This window comes from Embiotoca jacksoni, unplaced genomic scaffold, assembly GCF_022577435.1.
Source record: "Embiotoca jacksoni isolate LCO1_2020_lvr unplaced genomic scaffold, fEmbJac1.0.p SCAF_2, whole genome shotgun sequence".
Lineage (NCBI taxonomy): Eukaryota > Metazoa > Chordata > Actinopteri > Embiotocidae > Embiotoca > Embiotoca jacksoni.
The window spans coordinates 10,491,888-10,513,645 of record NW_027185340.1 but is presented as its reverse complement, the minus strand read 5'-3'; the positions used below and the strand labels follow the sequence as shown (position 1 = coordinate 10,513,645).

The following is a 21,758-nucleotide window of genomic DNA, read 5'->3' as shown; positions in this document are numbered from 1 at the left end:
CCCTGCAGTCAGGTGACCTACCGAAGGGGTATCTGGCGATGATGGATGGGTGCTCAGCCGGTGGGCCGACACCGAACTGGTTCTCAGCGAAGACTCTGAAGATGTACTCCTTGAACTTGACCAGGTCCACAGCTTTGTATGTGGTCTGTTTGATGGTGGAGGACAGCCGGTACCAGATCTCGCTGTCGGCAGCTCGGCGCTCCACGATGTAGTTGGTGACTTTGGAGCCGCCGTCATCGCGTGGAGGGTTCCAGGCCAGGAAGCAGGACTCGTTGGTGATCTCGGAGATGTCGAAGGCGGCTGGCGGACCAGGTTTGTCTGTTTGTAGGAACATATATTAGAAACTTAATTACCAGAAACTGAAAAGGTCAGAACTTCTGTCTGTTGTCCGCTGATCTTACCGAGGATGTTGACGTCCACAGTGGCGGTGGCGCGGCCGCTGCTGTTGGTGGCCTCTATGATGTAGGTGGAGCTGTCGTCTCTCTTGGTCTTGGCGATGCTGATGATGGACTGTCCTGGCTTGGTGTCGATGGTCACCCTGTCGTCGGCTTTGAGGACCAGGTCGGCCTTGGTCCACTTCACCCGGGGCTCAGGTTTACCAGTCACCTCAGTGGGGAGCTCAATCTTGCTGCCGGCCTTGGCGGTCAAACCGGCCAGCAGCTTGGCGTCGAGTTGGATCTCTGGAGGCTCTGCGGGGACAATAAAGATGAGGTCAATAAAGACGAGGTCAGTGAGGAGGTTGGAGTTGAGAGGATAATTGACAGGAAGTGGAGGAAAAGTCAAACTACTCTATCAGGAACTTGTTATTACAACAAAAACCTGAATATTTTCTTATCTTTTAGAGTTGTAGGAATGTTTTTTTGCCTGTAGGTTAAATTTGGTGGTTAGCTTCTTGTTGATTGCCTAACTGGCATCCTGTACATGCTGTGTATGAGGGAATCAGAGTGAAGACATTGTGGGCACCTTTGGGATCAACAGCCTGGATCTCGTCAGTGGCTTTGCAGGGCTGGCCGGCTCCCAGTCGGTTCAGGGCTCGGACTCTGTAGGCGTACCACTGGCCCTCGATCAGACCCGTCACCTGGCACTTCAGCTCGGGTACCAGGTCCCCGCAGGGCTCCCACTTATCGGTTCCTCTCTGGCAGCGGTCCACATTGTAGCCTCGGATGCCGGTGCCGCCGTCGTACTTGGGCGGCTCCCATGTCAGGAAGATGCCGCTGGCTGACTTGTCCCTCCACCTCAGGTTCTCTGGAGGGTCGGGGATAGCTGGAGGCGAGACGAGACGTAGGGGTTAGACAGTTCCTCAGACATTTAGACCTAAGACATTTCGATCTCCGCTCAGACTCACTGGCAGGAGACGAGACGTTGACGGGCTCATCGATGTACGCTGGCTCTCCCGGTCCGCACTTGTTGCAGGCAGTGACTCTGAACAGATACTCCTTCCCTTCGACCACGTCAGTGACGGTGAACTCCTGATCCTGGATTCCTGTGATCACCTGAGAGACCGTTTGAAATAAACATAAAATCTACTGCATCGTCTTCTACTGACTCCGTCTGATGTGGTTTTCAGTGAGGGATCTAAAGATCGACCAGGATCAGGACTTATCTGTGAGGTCACAGAGGACATTCAACTGGACCTGCATGAAGAACTGTGTGGCTGGTAAAATAAAATCATGAAGTCAGAACTAAATAAGGTTCCATACCTCAGAGGACCAGGATCAGACAGTCGGTCGAGGTTCTGGACAGTAAACTACAGAACATGAGAAGAACAGTGTAGGTGCTGATGTCGTACCTTAACCCAGGTCTTGCGGGACATGTCCCGTTTCTCCACCTGGTAACCGGTAAGAGGACTTCCTCCGTCATGCTCCGGAGCCTCCCAGCTCAGGTGGACGTGCTGCCGGGTCACCTCCATGACTTTGAAGTCCTTCGGAGCGCTGGGCGCCGCTGTAGACACAGAGACCCACTGATGTAATGCCAACATTTAACAGAGCAGCGTGTCTCGCACTGTTTCACATCAAAATGTTTGGGACATCGTACCGATGACGTTTACTTCGATCTCCCCGGAGACGGAAGTGACGTCGTTCTCCAGCTGCAGGGTGTAGATGCCTTTATCGGGACGCACGCTCGGCGTGACGATCAGCTCTGTGAATGTGGACTTGGTCATTAGGGATACCCGCTCATCCGCGGTGGTCAGCTCCTTCTCCCCGTAGGTCCACTTGGCGACTGGGATTGGGTATCCAGCAATGGGCACTCTGATGGTGAGGGGCTGCGGGACGATCACCTCCAGCCCATCTTTGAAAGCACTGAGGTCGAAGGTCGGACCGACTGGACAGGAGACAGAGGCATGATGGGAACTAAAGCTTCTGAGAACTCATCTGTTTCTGACACATTCAACCTTTTTGAAGCAGCTGAATGAATTTTACTTAGAACATTTGTTGTTTGGTGACAGTTAATATGTCACTTGTTACAGAAACCATGAGGGATTCAGTCGCGTCTCACCATGCAGGTCATCGGCCAGCAGCGGTCCGATAATGTTTGACGGGTCGGAGACTCCAGCAGCATTTTCAGCAAAGACTCTGTAGTTGTACTTGGTTCCATATTTCAGACCAGACACCTGAAATAATAGCTTGATGTGAGTCAGTGATAAAATAAAACAAGCTCAGTCCTTTTACTCTGAAAGGGCAGCTGTTTCTTTTACTTTGAAAGGCCTGCTGGAGGACTCTTATTGTGAAGCAGTTGATGACATAAAACAAGCGCACCTTGTAGAAGAGGTCGGGGCAGAGGCGGGCGTTGCAGCGCAGCCACTTGTCGGTGGAGTCCTCGCAGCGCTCCACGATGTAGCCGGTGATCATGCTGCCTCCGTTCTTCAGAGGAGTCTCCCAGCTGAGCTGCACCGAGCTCTTGTTCTGGTCCTGCCAGGACAGGTTGAGAGGGGGGCTGGGATGCTCTGCGGGGGACAGACACAAGAACAAGTGATATGATTGAGAGGGCTGGATGCCCTCCAGGTTCATCTTGAACTGGCTCTCTGTTTTCTTAGAGTGTGTGCTGTATGTTCCACATTAAAGTCCAGCTCAAACATTTAAGGCTTGTTTTTAAGGAGTCAGGATTAATAATTCTGTTGACTGCCTATCAGCTGATGTAAGCATATGTTCACATGTGAACTGTCTCACCGATAGGATCCATGATCTTGACGGCCTGCGAGGCGGCGCTCGGTTTTCCGACGCCGGCTTTGTTCTCGGCTTTGACTCTGAAGATGTACTCTTTGTTCTCGATGACGTCGTTGACAACAGCGCTGAGCTCGTCGGCTTTGGTCACCTGGACGGGAGACCACTTCACCGCCGTCCTGTCGCGCAGCTCGATGATGTATGAGGTGATGGGAGAGCCTCCGTCCAACTTGGGCGGTTCCCAGGAGACGGTGCAGCCGAACTTCGTGACGTTTCCCACAATCACATTCAGAGGAGCATCGGGAACATCTGGAAATAAAACAGAAGGTGTTCAATCGTCTCAGTGTATAACATGTCTCATTAAATGTGGTGTATCTCAAGGATCAGACTTCGGACCACTTCTGTTCTCCGGACCTCAGTTTATTTACCCTTAATTGAATTAAAGATATGGATCTACAGAATAATCATAAAGGTAGTGGAATCTTACCAAACTTGTTCTTGGCCTGAACCGGTTTGTCAGTCTCGACGTTGGGTCCGCTGCCGACCCGGTTGCGGGCGCAGACTCTGAACAGGTACAGGGGGTCCTTCTGGAGGCCGGTCACCGTGTACTCGGGACTCTCGGCGTGGTCGGTGGCGAGCGTCCAGGTTTTACGCTTCACGTCGCGTCTCTCCACCACGTAGCCGGTGACCTTGCTGCCGCCGTCACTCTCAGGCTCCTCCCACGCCAGGCTGACCTCGCCATCTGCGGTGTCAACCACTTGCAGGTTCTTCACGGGTCCTGGGACGTCTGGGGAAAGGAGTCGACATGACGATATTAATTTCACTTCAGAAACATAAGAAGCAGTTTGTTTGGAAACTAGTGTTTTAACTTTATTCAGCTGGTTCTGATTCATATCGTCTGCCATCTGCTGTCACGATCCGTTACTGCAGTGACCTTTCTGATTGGCTGCTGGTGACTGAATTAAACAGGCTCTGATTGGTTCTGCGGTAGCAGAAATTTAACAGAATCATCATTAACTATGAACTTGTCCGTTTAGTGGCTGTTCTGGTGCTTTCAACCATGTTACATGATCTTTTAGATCGTTTACTTTTCCTGTTGTCCAGGCAGAGTTTTATTCTGCTCTGACTGGTGATGGGTTATCGTCATGGTAACCAGCAGCAGTGAACCTGCAGTGGGTTACTCACCGATGACGTCCAGCTGGATGAAGGCCTCTCCCGCTCCGTGTTTGTTCTTGATGGCGATCTTGTAGCGGCCCTCGTCGGACTTCTTGGGGTCCTTCAGCCGGTACTCGGTGCGGTCGGCTGAGGTGTGGACGTTGTCTCTGGGCAGACTCTGGTTATTGTACAGCCAGTCGGCCTCGGCTTTCGGGTAGGCGCTGTAGGGGACGGCCATGATGATGGGCTTACCGGCGTCTGTGACATAGCTCTGGTCGGTGGTCTTTATCTGGGGCACAGCTGGGAAGGGTTGGGGAGGGGTGCACACTGGTGAATGTCTCCACAACACTCGCACACGAGAGTTTCAGTCTGACCACCTGAACCAGACTCTGTTCATAAAAATGCTGTTTTAATGAGCGGTACAGACAGTTTCGCCCTGAGTTCTGTCTCTCAGGCGACATGCATGTCTTGGTGCAGCCTAGGAGGAAAACCTGCAGGTTATTTAAATGTCAAACAGATAAGAGTCCTCTGAAAGGACAGTGAGATGCAGGTTAAACATGATGTATCACTCCAACCAATAAATTAAAACTCTTGGATTTATCCACATGACATGGCAGTGCCTTCCTCCGCCCGTCTTGGCTCTCACCTGCCAGCTCCAGCTTGGCCTTGGCGTCTTTGTCCTTCACGATGACCCGGTACTCTCCCTGGTCTCTGGGTCGGATCTCGCAGACCTGCAGTCGGTGGACTTTGCCCTCGCTCATCATCTGGTACTTGTCTCCCTGGACAACGGTCATGTTGTTCCTCAACCACTTCACCTCCACCCGGTCCTTATTGAGCTCCACCTCGAACACGATGTCCGAGCCCGGAGGCTCGAACACGTCCTGAGGAGGACGGACGATCTCCACCGGGGTCTCTGAGGGAAAGAGGGACATACATGAAAAGGAAGGACAGGGCGCAGGTCACACAACAGGAAGTCGATCGTACAAAACAGGAAGCAGGTCACTCAGAGCAGGAAGTAGATCGTACAAAACAGGAAGTAGGTTACTCAGACCAGGAAGTAGAGCGTACAAAACAGGAAGTAGGTCACTCAGAACAGGAATCAGGTCACTCAGAATGGGAAGCTCACCTTCAACAAAGAGCTGGGCTCTGGACCTCTTCTCGTCCACACCACAGGCGTATTCACACTCATCGTCAGGTCTGCACTCTTTGATACACAATGTACAAACTTTTCCATCTTTCTTAAAAGTGTATCTGAGAAAAGAAACAGGAAACGATTCAGTCAGGACTCACCAGCTCTAGTGTCAGCACGTGTGGCTACCTGAAGTTCTGGATGCTATCAGGCTAATGCTAACATCTGTGTCTGTCTGCTCGTTAACGAGTTTATGAAGCGCTGAGGTATTCCTTCAGGTGAGCGGTGGTTCTGGACCTACCTGGGTCCCTCTCTGATCTCCCGTCCGTTCCGGTACCACTTCACATCAGCTTTCTCTTTGCTCAGCTTGCAGGTGAACTCCGCGTCCTCGAACTCGGTGATGGTCTGGTCCCTCAGCTGCGCCGTGAAGTCCGTCGGCGCCTCGCTGATGATCAGCTCTGCGGTGGACTTGTTGTCTCCAGCCACGGCGGTGTACTCACCCTCGTCGGCCAGCGTGCAGTCCTTGATGATCAGCGTGTGCTTGTCTTTGTCCACTCGGTAGACGACGCGCTTGTTGAAGACGACCTCCTCGCCGGCCTTCATCCATTTCAGGGTGGCGTTGGGCCGGTTGACCTTACAGAAGAAGCTGACAGTCTTCTTCTCCTGAGTGTCGATGTCCTCCAGAGGAACCATGATCCTCAGACTCTCCTCTGAACAACACATCCACAGTCAGGATGTTACAACACTAAACATCAGGAGCCTTCCAGACGACAACAAGGGAATAAAGTCTCTTTCTTATTCTACTCATTGAAATCATTCCTTAATCCACCACTTCACATGTCTCTCTCACTGTTGTCATCAAAACTCTTTGATTTTAGGATTTTCTTTTTTAAGTGACTTTTTTGCTGCAGGTCGACCTGATGAAGAATAACGTGGTGACTTCCTGTGATTCTAATCTTGGAATATCAGACCTGTATCAGAATCTGCCTTCAAAATAAGAACTTTAGACTGAAATATAGAACACAAAGAATACATTGGCCTTCAAAACAAGACCTTTGTGAACCACTGACCTTTGACCCCTAGGCTGCAGGTGCTCTTGGCCGTCTCGCCCCTCTGATTGATCAGGTTGATGCTGTAGGCGGCCTCGTCCACCTTCTGGGCATCTCGGATCCTCAGGGAGAAGACGTTGTCTCTCTGCAGCATCACGTACTTGCTGCTCTCGAACACCGTATCGTCATTCTTCAGCCACTTGGCCTTCGCTCCCTCCGTGTTCACCTCACAGTTCAGGACTGCCTCCTGACCCTCTTTGACCTCCGTGTCCTTCAGGGGTGTGATGACCTTCAGTTTCTCTGCAGAGACACAATCATCAGACGCTCTCATGTTTGTTCTGTCGGGAACTAAAAATATTAAATATGAAAAGCATTAAATTTGTCTTCACTCTGAATGAAATGGACGCCTGTGGGCGGGGCTTACCGAGCACTGTGAGGTCGACGCCAGCTCTGGTCGGTCCGATCATCACCACGTATCCACCCTCGTCTTTGGGCTCGCAGTCTTTGATGACCAGCGTCCGTCTCTTGCCGTCACTGAGCAGCTGGTATTTGTCTCCCGCCTCCAGCTCCCGGTCCTCTTTCATCCACTTCACCTCGTAGGTTTCCTTGGAGACGGAGCAGGTGAACTCCGCCTTCTGCCCCTCCACCACCTCCTGGCTGTGAGGCCTGGAGATGAACTCAGCGGCCAGTTCTGCAACCAAGAACCAGTGCCAGAGGTCAGAGGTCAGTCAGGTTATTAATTAAGTTTAATTCCTTTAAAAAAACCTCTTCTCTCTCTCAGATTGTTATGATTTATTTTGTGTCGCTGTAACTGTGTGTTCAGCTGTAACTTTCAGTCCCATGAAAACGAATAGGTATCTCCTACACACCATTGATCTTGAGGTTGCCGGAGGTCTTGATGTTGGGACTCAGCCTGCAGGTGTACTCTCCGCCATCGGCCATCTTCAGGTCCTGGATGAGGAGGATCCTCCTCTTCCCGTCCACGATGTGCTCATAGCGGCCGCCCTCCGGCAGCTCCTTGTCTCCTTGGTACCAGGTAACGTCAGCGCTGGGTTTGGACACCTCGCAGATCAGCTTCACACTGTCTGTCTCCATCCCCTCCACGTTGGACAGGTTCTTGGTGAACCTGGTCTCCTCCTCTGCAACGAGATGGATGCGGTCAGACGTCAGACTCTACCTGAGCCCACACCTGGGACGTCCCATCATCACCGAGACAAACACACTTTTCTTCAAACTTATTGTATCTAAAACAGAGAGGAGTCAAACAGCATGTACACCATCTACCTGAGAACAGAAGTTCAGGGGAAGAATTGTCCACTAGACACATGTGGAAAGCAGTCCCCCAGGGCTGAACTGATCCAGGTAATCAAGTTAACTACTACAGGCTATGACCTCTGACCTGATGTTGCTCTTACCGACGACAGTCAGCATGCCGGAGGATTTGGAGGTCTTGGCGTCACATTCGTACTCGGCCTCATCGTCGAACACAGACTTGTGGATGATGAGGATGTGTTGGCGGCCCTGAACGATGATTTCATACTTCTTCCCCTTCCTGATCTCACTCCCATCCTTGAACCAGCGGACCTGTGAGAGGAGGAGGAGACGGAGGAGGAGGAGGAAGAGGAAGAGGAGGAGGAGGAGGTCTGTGAGAGGAGGAACACTGAGACTCACACTGTTTTCCAGACCAGAAGTTGGTTCTCACCTTCACATCGTCTCTGGAGACTTCACACTCGAACCTGGCAGATTCCTTCTCTTTGACCTCGACATCATGGAGTGGCTTCGGGAACTCGACATGTGGAGCTGTCGCACAAACACACAGACCAACAGGACCGTTGGTTGACATCGGTGTTGAGGGTCCAACAGGACGTCCCTCAGACGGTTCAGATCAGGAGACTCCATAACGTAACAAGGGTTCTTTTGATCCTACAAACTCTGAACGTGTCACTCAACATCTGCAGAAGGTCCGTTTACTGCACATTTCTCACCTTTAATGAGGGCTTTGATATTGTTTCCTACTTTTAATTTCATTGTTTGATTGTGATCATCGGTCTCCATCCCAGGTGTGTTTTTAGCCCGGTGGCTAACCGAGGTAAACCTGGTTTTATTTTGATGGTTAACCTGGTTTTATTCTGACGGTTAACCTGGTTTTAACTAATTTTTTAACCTGCTCTTTAACTCATTGCCTTTTTCCGGGTCTTTGAACAGCTGTCGTGTTTTCTGGACTGATTTTTTGTGTTTTTTTCCATAAATCTAAACGGGATCTCCTCGACTGGAGACATGATCTCCACCTGTGATCCTGATGCTGACCTCCACCTGTGATCCTGATGCTGAACGTTACCTCTCATCGAGTCCTTTTAACGTTGACTAACATTTGCTCATACTCACGTTCAACGTTGAGGAAGCAGGATGTTTTGAAGTCTTTGGCGTCGCAGGTGTACGTCCTCGAGTCATCCAGACAGCAGTCGTGGATGAGCAGCGCTCTCTTGCAGCCGTCGATGATCATCTCGTACTTCTTGGTCTTTCTGACTTCCTGTCCGTCCCTGAACCATTGTACCTCAGCGTTCTCTCGGGAAACTTCACACTCCAGTGTGGCGGTGGTTTCTTCTTCCACCGTCTGGTCCTCCAGAGGCTTCGTGAACTCCACCGGTGGCTCTGAAGCACACAGACGATCACAGCAGGTGTCCACGGTTACATTCTTTAGTCTCCAACATTAATCAGAGCAGAGCATGGAAATGACTTGAATGTTTTAACACAGTGAGAACTTCCTCTGCTAAACACGGCTCATATTATCAGAACCCGACTGACACCATGTTTGGGGGTAAGAAGTTCTGGTACCAATACACCTGCTGATTAATAAATAAACTGTATGTTAAGAGTGGATCAACACACGATGATCCTTCACATGTGGTCAATCAAACACTTGTGAAACACTTGTGAATCATTTAATCATTAAAACTGTATAAAAAAAAAGATTTAGTTTGTCGCTCTGTTACAGATCTGTTTGTGTGTATGTGGTTCCGATTATCATCTTTACCAAGTAAATAATAAACATTCTTTGTTTCTTATAAAACACATGCAGAGACTCCATTGGAAATTGTCCGTTTCAATAGCACCCAGTGTTTTGTTGCCCTCGGTTTTCAGGTGTGTTTCAGCGCACCAGTAACCACACCTGGGAGTGATGTCATTGTGCACCTGTAGGTGTTTGAGTGTCTTACCTCCGATGATGAGGTTGGCCTCCGTTTGGAAGTCTTTGGCAGTGAGTTTGATTTGTCCGGCTTCATTCAGCTGGACGTTCCTTAGAGTCAGACTGTGGACTTTACCTTCAGCTTTCAACACCACCTGCAGGTTCAACACAGTCAGTCAGGTTTGCAGATCCCTCTGCCCTGCAGAGCCAGTCTGTGTGTCAGGGGTCGTATTCCCTGAATATTGTCTGTTAGGTTCTGTTCAATCAGAATGGGTTTGATTGACGAGTTAATCAATTAAAATGCTTATAGTATATAACAGACATCCCCGGAAGGCTGTGCCCTGAGTACTTCCTGTCAGGTCCCTGTACGTCAAAGTATGGGTGGTTTTTATCCCTGGGCATTGTCTGGGAGGTTTAAAGGGTAGTCACTGGAATTATGGGTTTTATTCCCCTGAACAATACCTGTCAGGTCATGTGTGTGTGTCTCTGTGAATTGGGGGAATCCTCCCTGAACTCTACCTGCCAGGTCTGCAGCACACACTGCTCTCAGGTGTCGGTCAGCTGATTCCTGACAGCTGAAACGAATAGGCAGCTGCTTTCCTTCCCCCAATTCAAACTGCGACCTCTGACACCTGACAGTTGACTTCCTCGTCCCGCCTGTGTGACACTGAGCTGTCCAACATGTGGTCTGTTTTTATCTGTCCGTCTTTAAGAACAAGAAGCTTCAACTGGTTTTAAAACATCATCATCATCACATCAAAGCTGTCCACAGTAAATATGATCCCACTTCAGAAGATGAACCAGGAACTCATTTACCAATAAAGTTTTACAGTCAGAGGTGATGAATTAAAACAGTTAAGCATCACTTTATATCCAGATGTCAACAGTTAGTTTGTTCTATAGACGAGCTGTTTATTGATGTTTTAATGTCTCATAAACATAAACAAACTTTGTGTTGAAGCGAACTTGTATTTAAACCTGGACTAAGATCCAATTAAACTCCAGCTGAAGTTTAATGATGTCACAGCAGAGGGAGGTTTTACATCAATAAAACTGACTTCCTGTTTCCACAGACCAACAGAAAATCTGAGTTTGCTGTGATTAAACTGATTTAGAGACTTTTTAAACTGTCCTGGTGTTAGACGTTTCACTCTGAACTTTACACATGAAGAAAACAAGCTGAGGTTCTACTGATGAGGGTGGATGTAGCGTGTGGATGTAGCGTGTTCACCCGTGTTCACTGGAACATGCAGTAAATCACACTTGCACAACCTGCAGAGGGATCATGTGTCCTGTGCAGCTCGGAGGTGTCGGGTTTCATCACATAATCAAAGTAATGCTGCGTTACGACTGGACTTCACGTCGGACTCTTAAACCCACGTGAGACCAACCAGACCAGAACCGCTCGCAGCACGTCCTGAGACTTTAAAAGTGAAGCTGTCACATAGCTGCTGTTGCCACCTGCCCTGCTGAGCCGTTAAAAATAACCCGACAGAAACGCTTGCAGGGCAGAAAAGATCTCAAAACCAGGATCGAATGCTCAGCTGGAATCCTGAACCTCCACCAGCAGGACCTTATATGAACACTGTGTACAGGTGGAGAGGAGACCAGGCCGGGCTCCGGACCAGAACAACCTGGACCTGTGGCTGAGTGTGTTTCACGTGGTGAGAACCGTCAGTGGACTTACTCTTTCGCTCGGTTCCAGCTTGGTACTCCCCAGGAACCACTCGACAGCGATGTCCTCATACGACAGCTCGCACTCGAAGGTGGCGGTCTCCCCCGCGATCACCGCCACGTCCTTCAGAGGCCTCATCAGGTCGATCACTCGCGCTTTGGATTGAGGAGAAGACATGGTTAGTCCCCCCGACACAGATCAATAGATCCAGAGAGAAACAGCTGATCCTCAGGTCCTCATGGTGCGGCTGACTGAAGGCAGGCCGCTGGAAGCCCTCGGGACAACTGGAGCCGGCCGCCCTGCGACTCGGCAGTGGGGGGCCCAGCTCATTAGAATACGACCTGCCGTCACATGGAAGAGGCGGGAAGAGACCAGTGAGAGCCGGGGTCGCATCATCCTCCTGCCAATCACTGCCGAGCTACTCTACAAAAGGCATGTGGCTTCTAAAATAACTGAGCCACCTGATTGGCTGACAGCCCACCTCTGCCAAAACCATCAGGGGACCCGTCTGCTCCTGTCAATCACCCGCCTGCAATTTTCCTGGAAAATGAGAATGTGGAGCTCCTCACAGGAGTTACCCAACACGGCACACAACACGCCGATGTCACGCTGCGTCCGACACGGAACCGCTGCTCTGAGTTCTGGTGAAGCGGTCGGATATTGGTCCGGATGAACAGACACATCAACTATTTACAACTATTTAAAGTTACTTACAGCTGTTTACAGTTATTTACAGCTGTTTACAGTTATTTACATCAGGCTGTTTCACATGCTGCAATTATTAAAGACCTTCAACAGACTGTTAAAGACTGCTGGCAGCGTCTGAGACATTAAACAGAGCTGTCAGTCTGAAGAATGTATCTGAGGGATACAGTCTACATCTGAGGGATGCTAAGTTACGTTAACCGGCTGCTGACTGTGGCTTCAGATTAAACAGAAATGAGAGCATCAATCTGAAACTCTTAGCTGATAATTCTTGAAATGAGGTGAATCCAATCGTCTGACATTTGTTCTTCTCGTGACGCATCACTTTGTTTTTTTCAGCCTTTTCGATGGAAATGAAAGATTTTTTACTTCATACGTCTCCCTCTGACATCGTTCCCCTCCTTTGGTCGTCGTTTGGTTTAAATGTGCTGAAGTTTCAGTTTTAACCTGAAACCAAGTGAAGAGCTCTGAATGAAACCAAATCAGACAGAAGAGCTGAAAGCTAAAAGCTAATAAAGGTTTCCCTTTTCCAGGAAAGCAAAGAGTAACAAAGTGACATCTTAGTGAAGCCAATCAGGAAGAAGCAAAGGCTGTGACTGTCTTGACTGAGAGTTTTCCCAGAATCCACAGTGAGGGATGGAAAAAGAGAGCAGAGTGTCATCTGCGAAGAGGAAGACTTTCACACACTTTCAGCTGAATGGATGTAACAAACTGTGATTCGTGTCGTTGTTGTTTGTCACCTTTGACCCGAAGCTGTGCCGAGGATTTGGCATTCGCTGCCGAAAAGTCGACACTGCCGGCCATGTCCTTCTTACAGTTGAAGAGGATCAGTGTGTGGCGGGCTCCCTCCTCCTTGATCTCCACATCCTGACAACAAACACAGACAGTGAACTCGACGTCTGAGAGGATGGACAAAGTTCTGTTTCAGCTTTATGGAGCAAAAACAATTGACTTTGACCACGCCTCTTCCTGTTTGAATAGACACGCCCGTCTGTTTTGGAGTTGTGAGTGTCTGATCTTACAGCAGACAGGTGCAGCGTCTCTCCTTTCAGCTTCCACACAGCATGGAGGTCGTCCGCAGAAATCTCCGTCTCAAACTTGGCTGTCTCGGTCTCAGTGACCTCGACGCTGTAGAGCGGCCGCACCACCTTGATGTCGCGCTCTGCAGAGGTTTGACAAGACGTTAGAGGGAGAAGCCGACCCAGAGAACATGAGACAACACGGTGTGGATGGACTCAGGAAACTGTGATGGACAGTGGAGGACAAACAGTGAACACGCAGACAGTTTGTGCGAGAAGCGGCCGCTCCCATTCAGAGCGACTTACAGTTTGTGCAGAAACAGACAACAGGAAGAACAACCAACCACAGAACGTCTCATCATTATTATTAAGATGTTTTTGAAGTGATTTCATCACATCAAAGCTGAGGGAAAAGAACCGAGCCACAACTATTATTCTGTTAAAATGTTGAATGTTGAAAAACACGTTTCCATTTCTTTTGTTTGTCTTTATGTTTGAATGTCCAGTCAAACATATTTAGAATGAATAAATAAACGTGAGCTTTATTTATGTTTCCAGCTCGACAGACGTGCAGCGTTGGATCGTCTTCAGAGTTATAACAGGAAGTCACAGACATTCAGAGAACAGAACAAGTGATGAAGGATGGAGGGGAGATGAACAGCACCCCAGACAGAGGTGGGGTTTTGGTGAACGTTGGTGGGTGGGGCCTAATTCTGCAGTCCTGACAGAGTCTGGGGGAGGGGCCCAATCGCAGCAGGGATTACCTTCGATGTTCAGGTCAGCTGTGGTTTTGTCGGTGCCACAGTCGCAGGTGTACGCTCCCATGTTGCTCTTCGCCGTCTTCTTGATGACCAGCGTGCGCTTCTTGCCATCTGAGTGGAGGAGAACGTTCTTGGAGGGAAAGATTTCGTTACCGTCTTTGAACCAGGTGACCTCGGCGGCCGCCTTGCTCAGCTCGCAGGACAAGATCACCTCGTCCTTCTCGACGGCGGTGTAGTTCTGCAGCTTCACTGTGAAGTACAGGTCGCCCTCTGCAGGCAGACACCAGCAACAACCAATTATAGACAGCCACAACCAGTCAACAGTTTCCTGCCGGTTAGGACGCAGACGTGTGAAACTCCTCCCTGTAAGCTCACCAGTATTATTATCATGGTGAACATGTGGCTGTAAACTCACCAGTATTGTTATCATGGTGAATATGTGGCTGTAAACTCACCAGTATTATTATCATGGTGAACATGTGGCTGTAAACTCACCAGTATTATTATCATGGTGAACACGTGGCTGTAAACTCACCAGTATTATTATCATGGTGCAGCTCGTGTAGTTCTATTTAAATCTGTAAACACCCACATATGAAGGTATTGTTTTTCTCCAAAGACACTCGACTAAAAGAAGTAAATCTAAAGCCACAAGAAAAAAGGATTTGAGAGCAGCTTGTGTTTGGATTTACTGATAAATGGAGATAATATATTGAGTGATTGATAGTGAGGGAGTTCTGTCTCCTTTCAGGAGACGGTACTAACCGAGAACGGTGAGCATGGCCTCAGACGTCTTTCCCATGGTCTCCAATTTGATCATGGAAGTGTCATCGATGGTGACTTCCTTGAAGGCCAGCGTGTGGACTTTTCCTTCCTCCGACATGTGCACCACCTTGCTGGGGTGCAGACGGACGTCATTTCTGTACCAGATCACCGGGATCTTTTCGTGAGAGAGTTCAACGCTGAACTCTGCAGTTTCACGTTCCTTTACCGTCACGTCTTTAATCGGCTTGATAAATTCGAGACGAATACCTGACGAGAAATTATATGTACAGGGAAGTCAATATAAAGCAGTTGGGAAGACATGATTGTGGTGCTGATGTGTTCCAGGTGCCTCACACTCTGTGATTAAATATAAGATGTGCACAGTTCAATTCAAGATATGCGCTGAATGTTTGCCTGAAGTCTTCTGAAGGGTCCTCTGAAGGGGGACCAATCAGAGACCACGGTTTCCACACTGTAATCAGCGAGCACTGACGCTGTGAGTGACTGGTGGGCGGAGCCAGGCAGGGATTTTTCTTCCCAACCACACACAGAAGCATTAGTCAGGTCTAAGATGTGTTTACTGGATCTGAAAGGTCTGGGTCTGGAGTCGAGTCCTTCCAAACCAAACTGAAGCAGTCTAAAACTTCCCTTCAGTCAGGTTCCTGGACCACACCAGGACAGACAGATCAGAGGGACACAGAGGGACGTGGATGGTGTTTGTTATTGAGGTTTACTTCTGGCATACACTCAGAGCATTCAGAGGACACATGAAGGCCCAGGTGACTCTCCTGGACACATCACACCATCCCGTCTAATACAACTGAAATGACTCTGTTTACCTTTGATTATCAACTTCCCAGACGTTCTCTTGTCTTCAGCCTCAAACATGTATTTGGCTTCGTCTTCATATCTGGCAGATTTTAGGATCAGACTGTGTCTCTTTCCGTCCACACGCAGCTCAAATTTGTCGTCGTTTGACAACTCCTGAGATCCCTTCAGCCAACGGAAGCTTTTGGGCTCTCTAGAAATTTCCAGTTCGAACTTAGCTTCATCCTTTTCGTACACATTTACATCAGCCAACGGCGTCATGAATGAGACGGGGAGCTCTGTTGATTCAGAGACATGGAGTTAATATCAGGGTTCACACGGAGTGCTTCCAACAGCTGCAGGTAAAACACGGTCAGCTGGCAGCGACTTTCCACACAGAAACACCACAGAAAGTACGGAGGCCTGGTGGTCCAAAAAGGAAGTTCTTGGTCTTTACAATGTAATAGCATTTACGCCACTATCACATTAGTTTTGGTATATTTTGGTTTGCAGCTCCCAAAAAATAAGAAGATAAAAACAACTTCTGCTCAAACGCAAGAATGTTGAGACTGTGCAGATGAAGGTGGAGTGAACTGGAAGTGACAGCTCACCCTTCACTTTCAGGTTGGCAGAACACTTGGCGTTGGCAGCGGCGAACGCCAACTCGCCTGTCTGAGGCACTCTGCAGTTGTAGAAGACCAGAGTGTGTTTGGCTCCATCTTCCACGATCTCTACATCCTGCAGACGGCCGAGAAGCGTCAGCGTTTCAGCACAAACAACAGGAGTGATTCATTCTTATTTGTTAGCCATCCAGAGATTAAAACTAACACTCAACCCGACGGGTTAAGACATGAAGACACATGTCAAACTAAAACCTCTCAACATAAAAAATTCATGATGAAACCCAAATTTGGTTAGAATATCGGTGTGTTAATGGACATACAGCGGAGGGACTGAGGACATCTCCGTTCAGTTTCCACTGGCCGTGGACGTCGTCCTCGCTGAGCTCCACCTCAAATCGAGCTGTCTCCCCGTCAAACACCTCGATGCCATACAGCGGTCGAACCACCTTGATGTGGCGAGCTGACATTCAAAAGAGGGGACAAAACTCTCACTGAGGACATTCAGGCACTTACATAATCAAACATGTACAAACATACATGTACAAACACATGTACATATGCACATGTACATACACATGTAAATATACACATGTAAATACACACATTTACAAACGTTCAGAAACTCCTTTATTGGGCTGTTGGCGACCTTTCTGTCGGACCATTAACAACCAACTGGCTCCAAATATTATTGTTCAAAATACTGCAATGACCCTGTTTTGGAAGGTTGTGGGTCAGCAGAAGACATTGTGATGCAGGTTGGACGGCTACAAACCAATGAATTCAAAGACAGTTGGTTCTGAATGGAGTGACTGGATCACTGAGGTGCCACAGTTCTTCACAATGAAGAAGAATAAAGGGGTTCTTCAAAGAGTGATGGGTGTGTTACAAGAACCATGAAGACAACAATCACAGACAATGAACCACAACGGACACAAGGTGCAGTGGAAGAACACTATAAGACCGACTCGCTATGAAACTGGCAGATAATCTGGGCCGAACACGGCGCCGCCGACATGCCGGCCCTTCGGCTACTGTAGTGTTTCTACCACTGATGGAGGTGATGAGAGACCACAGACAGGTGACGACTGAGCTGGTTAAGAGGGGACGAGATCAAAAAGGTGCTTCAAGAGGACAAACTGCACAGTGTCTGATGAGGTGGCGTTAGAAGGTGGTGCAGGTGATGGCATGCATTGAGATGGGAAATCGCCTCAATGGAGGTGAGTACCAAACACCTTTACCTTCAATGTGAAGTGTCGCTGTTGTCTTGTCTGTCCCACAGTCACACAAATACTGTCCTTTGTCTCTGTCCCCGACTTTCCTGATGACGAGGGTCCTGCGTTTGCCCTCAGCTTTGACAGCCACCATCTTAGAGGCCTTGATCTCAGCCTCGTCATAGTACCACATGACATCGACGTCTTTGCTGAGCTCACAATCTAGAACCACCTCGTCTTTCTCCACTGCAGTATAGTCCTGCAGCTTAACCGTGAAGTACGGGTCTCCCTCTGGAAGGGGGACATTTCTGGGTGAAAAATACTGCAGAACAAATATAGAGCGGTCTGAAGCAAACAGAGGACAAGACGGTCCAGACAGACGAGAAACACAAAGACATCACAGAGAAATCATGTCCTCCAACACAGAGACACTTTGTGGATGTGAACATACAGAAATCATGTCCTCCAACACAGACACTTTGTGGACGTGAACACAAATATGGACAAACTGTACAGAGATCTGTGGGGTAAGAGACAAGACACTGGATGAAGAGGACAGGCGGGTGCTCATGGTTTACCTATGACCGTCAGGTTGGCCATGGAAGGAATTCCTTTGGCCTCGGCCTTAATCTGGCAGGTATCATCCAGAGTCACTTCCCTTATTTCGAGCATGTGTTTCTTTCCGTCCAGGTGAGTGACCACCGTTCTGCTGGGGTGGATTTTAATGTCGTTCTTATACCACGTGACGGGAACATTCTCGTGAGAGAGTTCCAGCTCGAATCGAGCCGTTTTACCTTCCTTTACAGTTTGGTCCTTTATCGGGGAGATAAATTTGAGCCTGATACCTATAAGTGTGTCAATGAAACCATGAGTTAGCTTGTCAGAGGACACAACCACCTCAGTGAATACTGTCAGAAAGATAACGGGTCTGCCGTTATGTCCGGTACAGGTGGTCCAGCACTTACCCTCCACTGTGAGTCTGGCTGTTGAAGTTTTTCCCAAAACCTCAATCGTATATTCGTCCTCATCATCAAACTCACAGCAGTTTATGATCAGCATATGCTTCTTTCCATCATCGATGATGTCATACTTTTGGTCTGGGGTGATGATGTCAGCCCCTTTGTACCACATGACCTTAGAGACATCCTTCGTGATGGTGCATTCAAACTTAGCCTGTTTCTTTTCAGGCACAGAAACGTCCTTCAGAGGGACAACAAAGCCCATCTCGATTTCTGGGTTGAAAGGTGACACAGTACAGCAAAACATGAACATCAACACAACAACAGCACAACAGTCAACAGCCAGAGGCCAGTTTACCTCGTACACCCTCTACGAGAGTATAAATCCCTCTACGAGAGTATAAATCCCTCTACGGGTGTAGAGTCATACCACATCGGCACGCTGGTATGAAAACACTCTCTGATCTCACACGACTGCAGGAATCCTGTTTGAGACATCTTCAGGTTGTGACTTCACCTTTCATTCCCAGGAAGGTTGAAACATAGGTATAGAGGGACTCCATGTTCCCAGGGCTAAAGATGATGTCATCAGGGAACCATCCACACCGGTAATGAAGATTCAAGTTGGGTCACGGGAAGGAAGCAGTCATCTTGTTCAGACACGAGTTTTAACATGATGCGACACATTTTCCTTCTTCTGGTCTTTTTCTTCTTTTATGACGTCCTCTTCTACTTCCTCTCTGAATGTGTTTGGTAAAATCGAACAGCTGCTGCTCTTCGAACATGAAATCAAACAGCTACTGAACTAAAAGGTGATTTCACATCTGAGAGAGACTCATGAAGGTGGTGCTGGTGCAACTAATAAACTAGCCTCTGTTTGTAGATTTAACGAAGAACATTTAACCCCAGATGGTACAAACATACTGCAGTGACATCACAACAAACATTTTCACAGTGTCCGAACACCAGAGTACACGTTCAAGTGAACAGACGGTACGAGAAGAGAACAAGAACAACAAACATAACAACAAGAATAACAAACAGAACAACAACTAGAACAACAACGACTACAACAAACACAACAAGAACAACAAACACAACAACAAACACAACAACCAACAGAACAAACAACAAAAAAAACAACTAGAACAACAAACAGAACAACCAATACAGCAAAAAGAACAACAAACAAAACAACAAACGGAACAACTAGAACAACAAACAGAACAAGAACAACAAACAGAACAAACAGAGGCACTAGAAAAAGAAGTACAGAACACCATGTCAACCAGTGGAACGAAGTGGCATGAACGACTGATTGGACTAGTCGACCCTATTAAATAAAGATCTAAGGTCCGCTCCCACATGCCATAAAGCTTTATTTGATTACCCACGGACCTTACACCTTTATTTTTACAGCGAGTATCCTAAAATCACGGCACACTGTGCCTCCGATCGTGGACACCAAGAGTGTCTCTTACCTTTAACGTTGAGCATTGCATTGGTTATGGCGTTCAGAGCCTGGTAGGACACTTCCCCAGCCTGATCCAGCTGGCAGTTTTTCAGTGTGAGCCTACGCACTCCACCCTCCATTTGGATGTCGCACGTCTGATGAATACATGACAATACATGTGTAACGTAGACAGTAGTGACGTGCTAATGAAAGAATAAGTTAAGACCTTTCAGTCGTGTCAGTCCTACCGGAGATCTGGTCAAAACCTCTCCTCTGAGCTTCCACTCTCCAGGAACATCGTGCTCAGAGATCTCTGTCTCAAACGTGACATCTTCCTTCTCCACCACCTCCATGCTGGCCAGGGGCTTCAGAATATTCGCCTCCCGCTCTGAGAAGGAGTCGTATCAGTACTTGTAAATATCACAGAGTTAACAGAAACCTATGAATGACTGCAGCTAAAGGGAAAACAAGTAGATGAACCTCCGAGTGTTAGGTTGGCAGTGTAGATGCGCCCCTCCACCTCCATGGCATACTGGGCTACGTCCTCGGGCTGACAGTTCTTGATGGTGAGCGTCAGCTCCTTTCCTTCCTTCTTGAGCTCCACCTTGTCGGACGGTGTGATCTCGTTCTCTCCTTTGAGCCACTTCCAGTTGGGAGTGTCCTTGAAGAGCTCACATTTAAATGTAGCGGCGGCCTTCGGTTTCACATGCTGGTCTCTCAGTGGTTTCACTATCCAATCTTTGACAATTTCTGTTGGAAGCAGACATTATTGAGTCAGTGTCATCCTGTACACAAGTAACAGACTGAATATTAGCAGAGGAGCTAAAACGTGGATGTGCACATTTTTGTTTGACCTGGACATCAAGGTGTTCAATGCTGATGCTCAGAAGAATCTGAAGATATTGTTGTATGTCATCAGCATACGAAGAAAACCTGCTCTGTGTGTGAATAAAAAGGGGCCCAACATGGAGCCCTGAGGTACTATGAGCCTGCCCTCATCCTCACCGGAGGTCTGATAGGTGGCGCCGTGCTAGTGGCAGCCTGTTACAGCAGCTCCCTCGAGTGTGTTTTGTTTAAAGTATTTTTCTTTCTTTCTCCTCTCTTCGGAGTTTTTTTTTTTCTTTCACGTGTGTTAAGTGACGGTCAGACAATGGACCGTAACTTTTCACTTTTCTGGTGGCTCTTCTACTTTTTTCCCTCTTCGTAACGGAGAGCCACGCACAGCAGACTGGGGGCATTGTTTACTCTCGTGATCAGCTGATCGCGCTGAGTAGGCCTCTACTGCTGCTGCCCAGACCGAGGCCTGAAATCCCGGACGAACTTCAGAGAAGACGTCGGGGTTGCAGAGCTGGCGCTAAACTGAAGGCGAAGAGGAGGAAATATAAACCATCGGTACCTGCGATTTTAATGGGGAACGTGAGGTCGTTGGCCAATAAGACAGATGAGCTCAGCGCGCTGGTAAAGACCCAGCGGGAATACCGGGAGTGCAGCATCATGTGTTTCACCGAGACATGGCTGCACTCACATTTCCCGGACCACAGCGCGGCCGTACCCGGCTTCAGGACTGTTTGGGCAGACAGAGACGTTGTGCAGAGTGGCAAGAAGAAAGGTGGAGGGATTGCAGTCTATGTGAACGAGAGGTGGTGCAATCCCGACCATGTGTGTGTGAAGGAACGTTTTTGTAGCCCGGACATTGAACTTCTAGCCGTGGGGATGCGTCCGTATTATTTGCCGAGGGAGTTCTCGTCCGCCATTGTTATCGCTGTGTACGTTCCTCCATCAGCTGATGCAGAGGCAGCAGTGGACACCATCCACTCCACTGTGTCCAAACTTCAGACTAAGCATCCCAGTGCATTTTTGGCAGTTACTGGAGACTTTAACCACACCAGTCTGGATAAAGTACTGCCAACTTTGCACCAGGATGTTAACTGCCCCACCTGGAACAATAAAACCCTGGACCTACTGTATGCTAATGCCATGGATGCATACAGTGCTACTGCCCTTCCCCCTCTTGGTAGGTCGGATCACAACCTGGTCCTGCTGACACCAAAGTATGTTCCTCTGGTACAGAGGCAGCCTGTAACCACCAGGACTGTGAGGAG

General features: G+C 48.6%; 1 protein-coding gene across 2 annotated transcripts in view; it reads right to left on the bottom strand.

Annotated features, from left to right (window-relative positions):
• Positions 1-21,758, bottom strand: part of ttn.2 (titin, tandem duplicate 2) — a 185,012-nt gene that overhangs the window by 80,986 nt on the left and 82,268 nt on the right. For both annotated transcript variants that reach the window (XM_069154449.1, XM_069154450.1), the window contains 35 exons: positions 20,137-20,406; positions 19,905-20,044; positions 19,685-19,811; positions 18,210-18,476; positions 17,823-18,089; positions 17,272-17,535; positions 16,354-16,493; positions 16,022-16,148; positions 15,443-15,709; positions 14,604-14,870; positions 13,842-14,108; positions 13,081-13,220; positions 12,799-12,925; positions 11,366-11,508; positions 9,710-9,833; positions 8,880-9,146; positions 8,197-8,294; positions 7,910-8,078; positions 7,364-7,633; positions 6,919-7,185; positions 6,516-6,794; positions 5,747-6,155; positions 5,443-5,567; positions 4,963-5,229; positions 4,347-4,616; positions 3,649-3,948; positions 3,168-3,470; positions 2,757-2,944; positions 2,497-2,611; positions 2,035-2,322; positions 1,790-1,941; positions 1,346-1,493; positions 964-1,263; positions 402-689; positions 22-318 (listed from right to left, as the gene is read on the bottom strand). In XM_069154449.1, the coding sequence (XP_069010550.1) occupies positions 22-318; positions 402-689; positions 964-1,263; positions 1,346-1,493; positions 1,790-1,941; positions 2,035-2,322; positions 2,497-2,611; positions 2,757-2,944; positions 3,168-3,470; positions 3,649-3,948; positions 4,347-4,616; positions 4,963-5,229; positions 5,443-5,567; positions 5,747-6,155; positions 6,516-6,794; positions 6,919-7,185; positions 7,364-7,633; positions 7,910-8,078; positions 8,197-8,294; positions 8,880-9,146; positions 9,710-9,833; positions 11,366-11,508; positions 12,799-12,925; positions 13,081-13,220; positions 13,842-14,108; positions 14,604-14,870; positions 15,443-15,709; positions 16,022-16,148; positions 16,354-16,493; positions 17,272-17,535; positions 17,823-18,089; positions 18,210-18,476; positions 19,685-19,811; positions 19,905-20,044; positions 20,137-20,406 (7,737 nt within the window). The remainder of the gene's footprint in view (positions 1-21; positions 319-401; positions 690-963; positions 1,264-1,345; positions 1,494-1,789; positions 1,942-2,034; positions 2,323-2,496; positions 2,612-2,756; positions 2,945-3,167; positions 3,471-3,648; positions 3,949-4,346; positions 4,617-4,962; positions 5,230-5,442; positions 5,568-5,746; positions 6,156-6,515; positions 6,795-6,918; positions 7,186-7,363; positions 7,634-7,909; positions 8,079-8,196; positions 8,295-8,879; positions 9,147-9,709; positions 9,834-11,365; positions 11,509-12,798; positions 12,926-13,080; positions 13,221-13,841; positions 14,109-14,603; positions 14,871-15,442; positions 15,710-16,021; positions 16,149-16,353; positions 16,494-17,271; positions 17,536-17,822; positions 18,090-18,209; positions 18,477-19,684; positions 19,812-19,904; positions 20,045-20,136; positions 20,407-21,758) is intronic.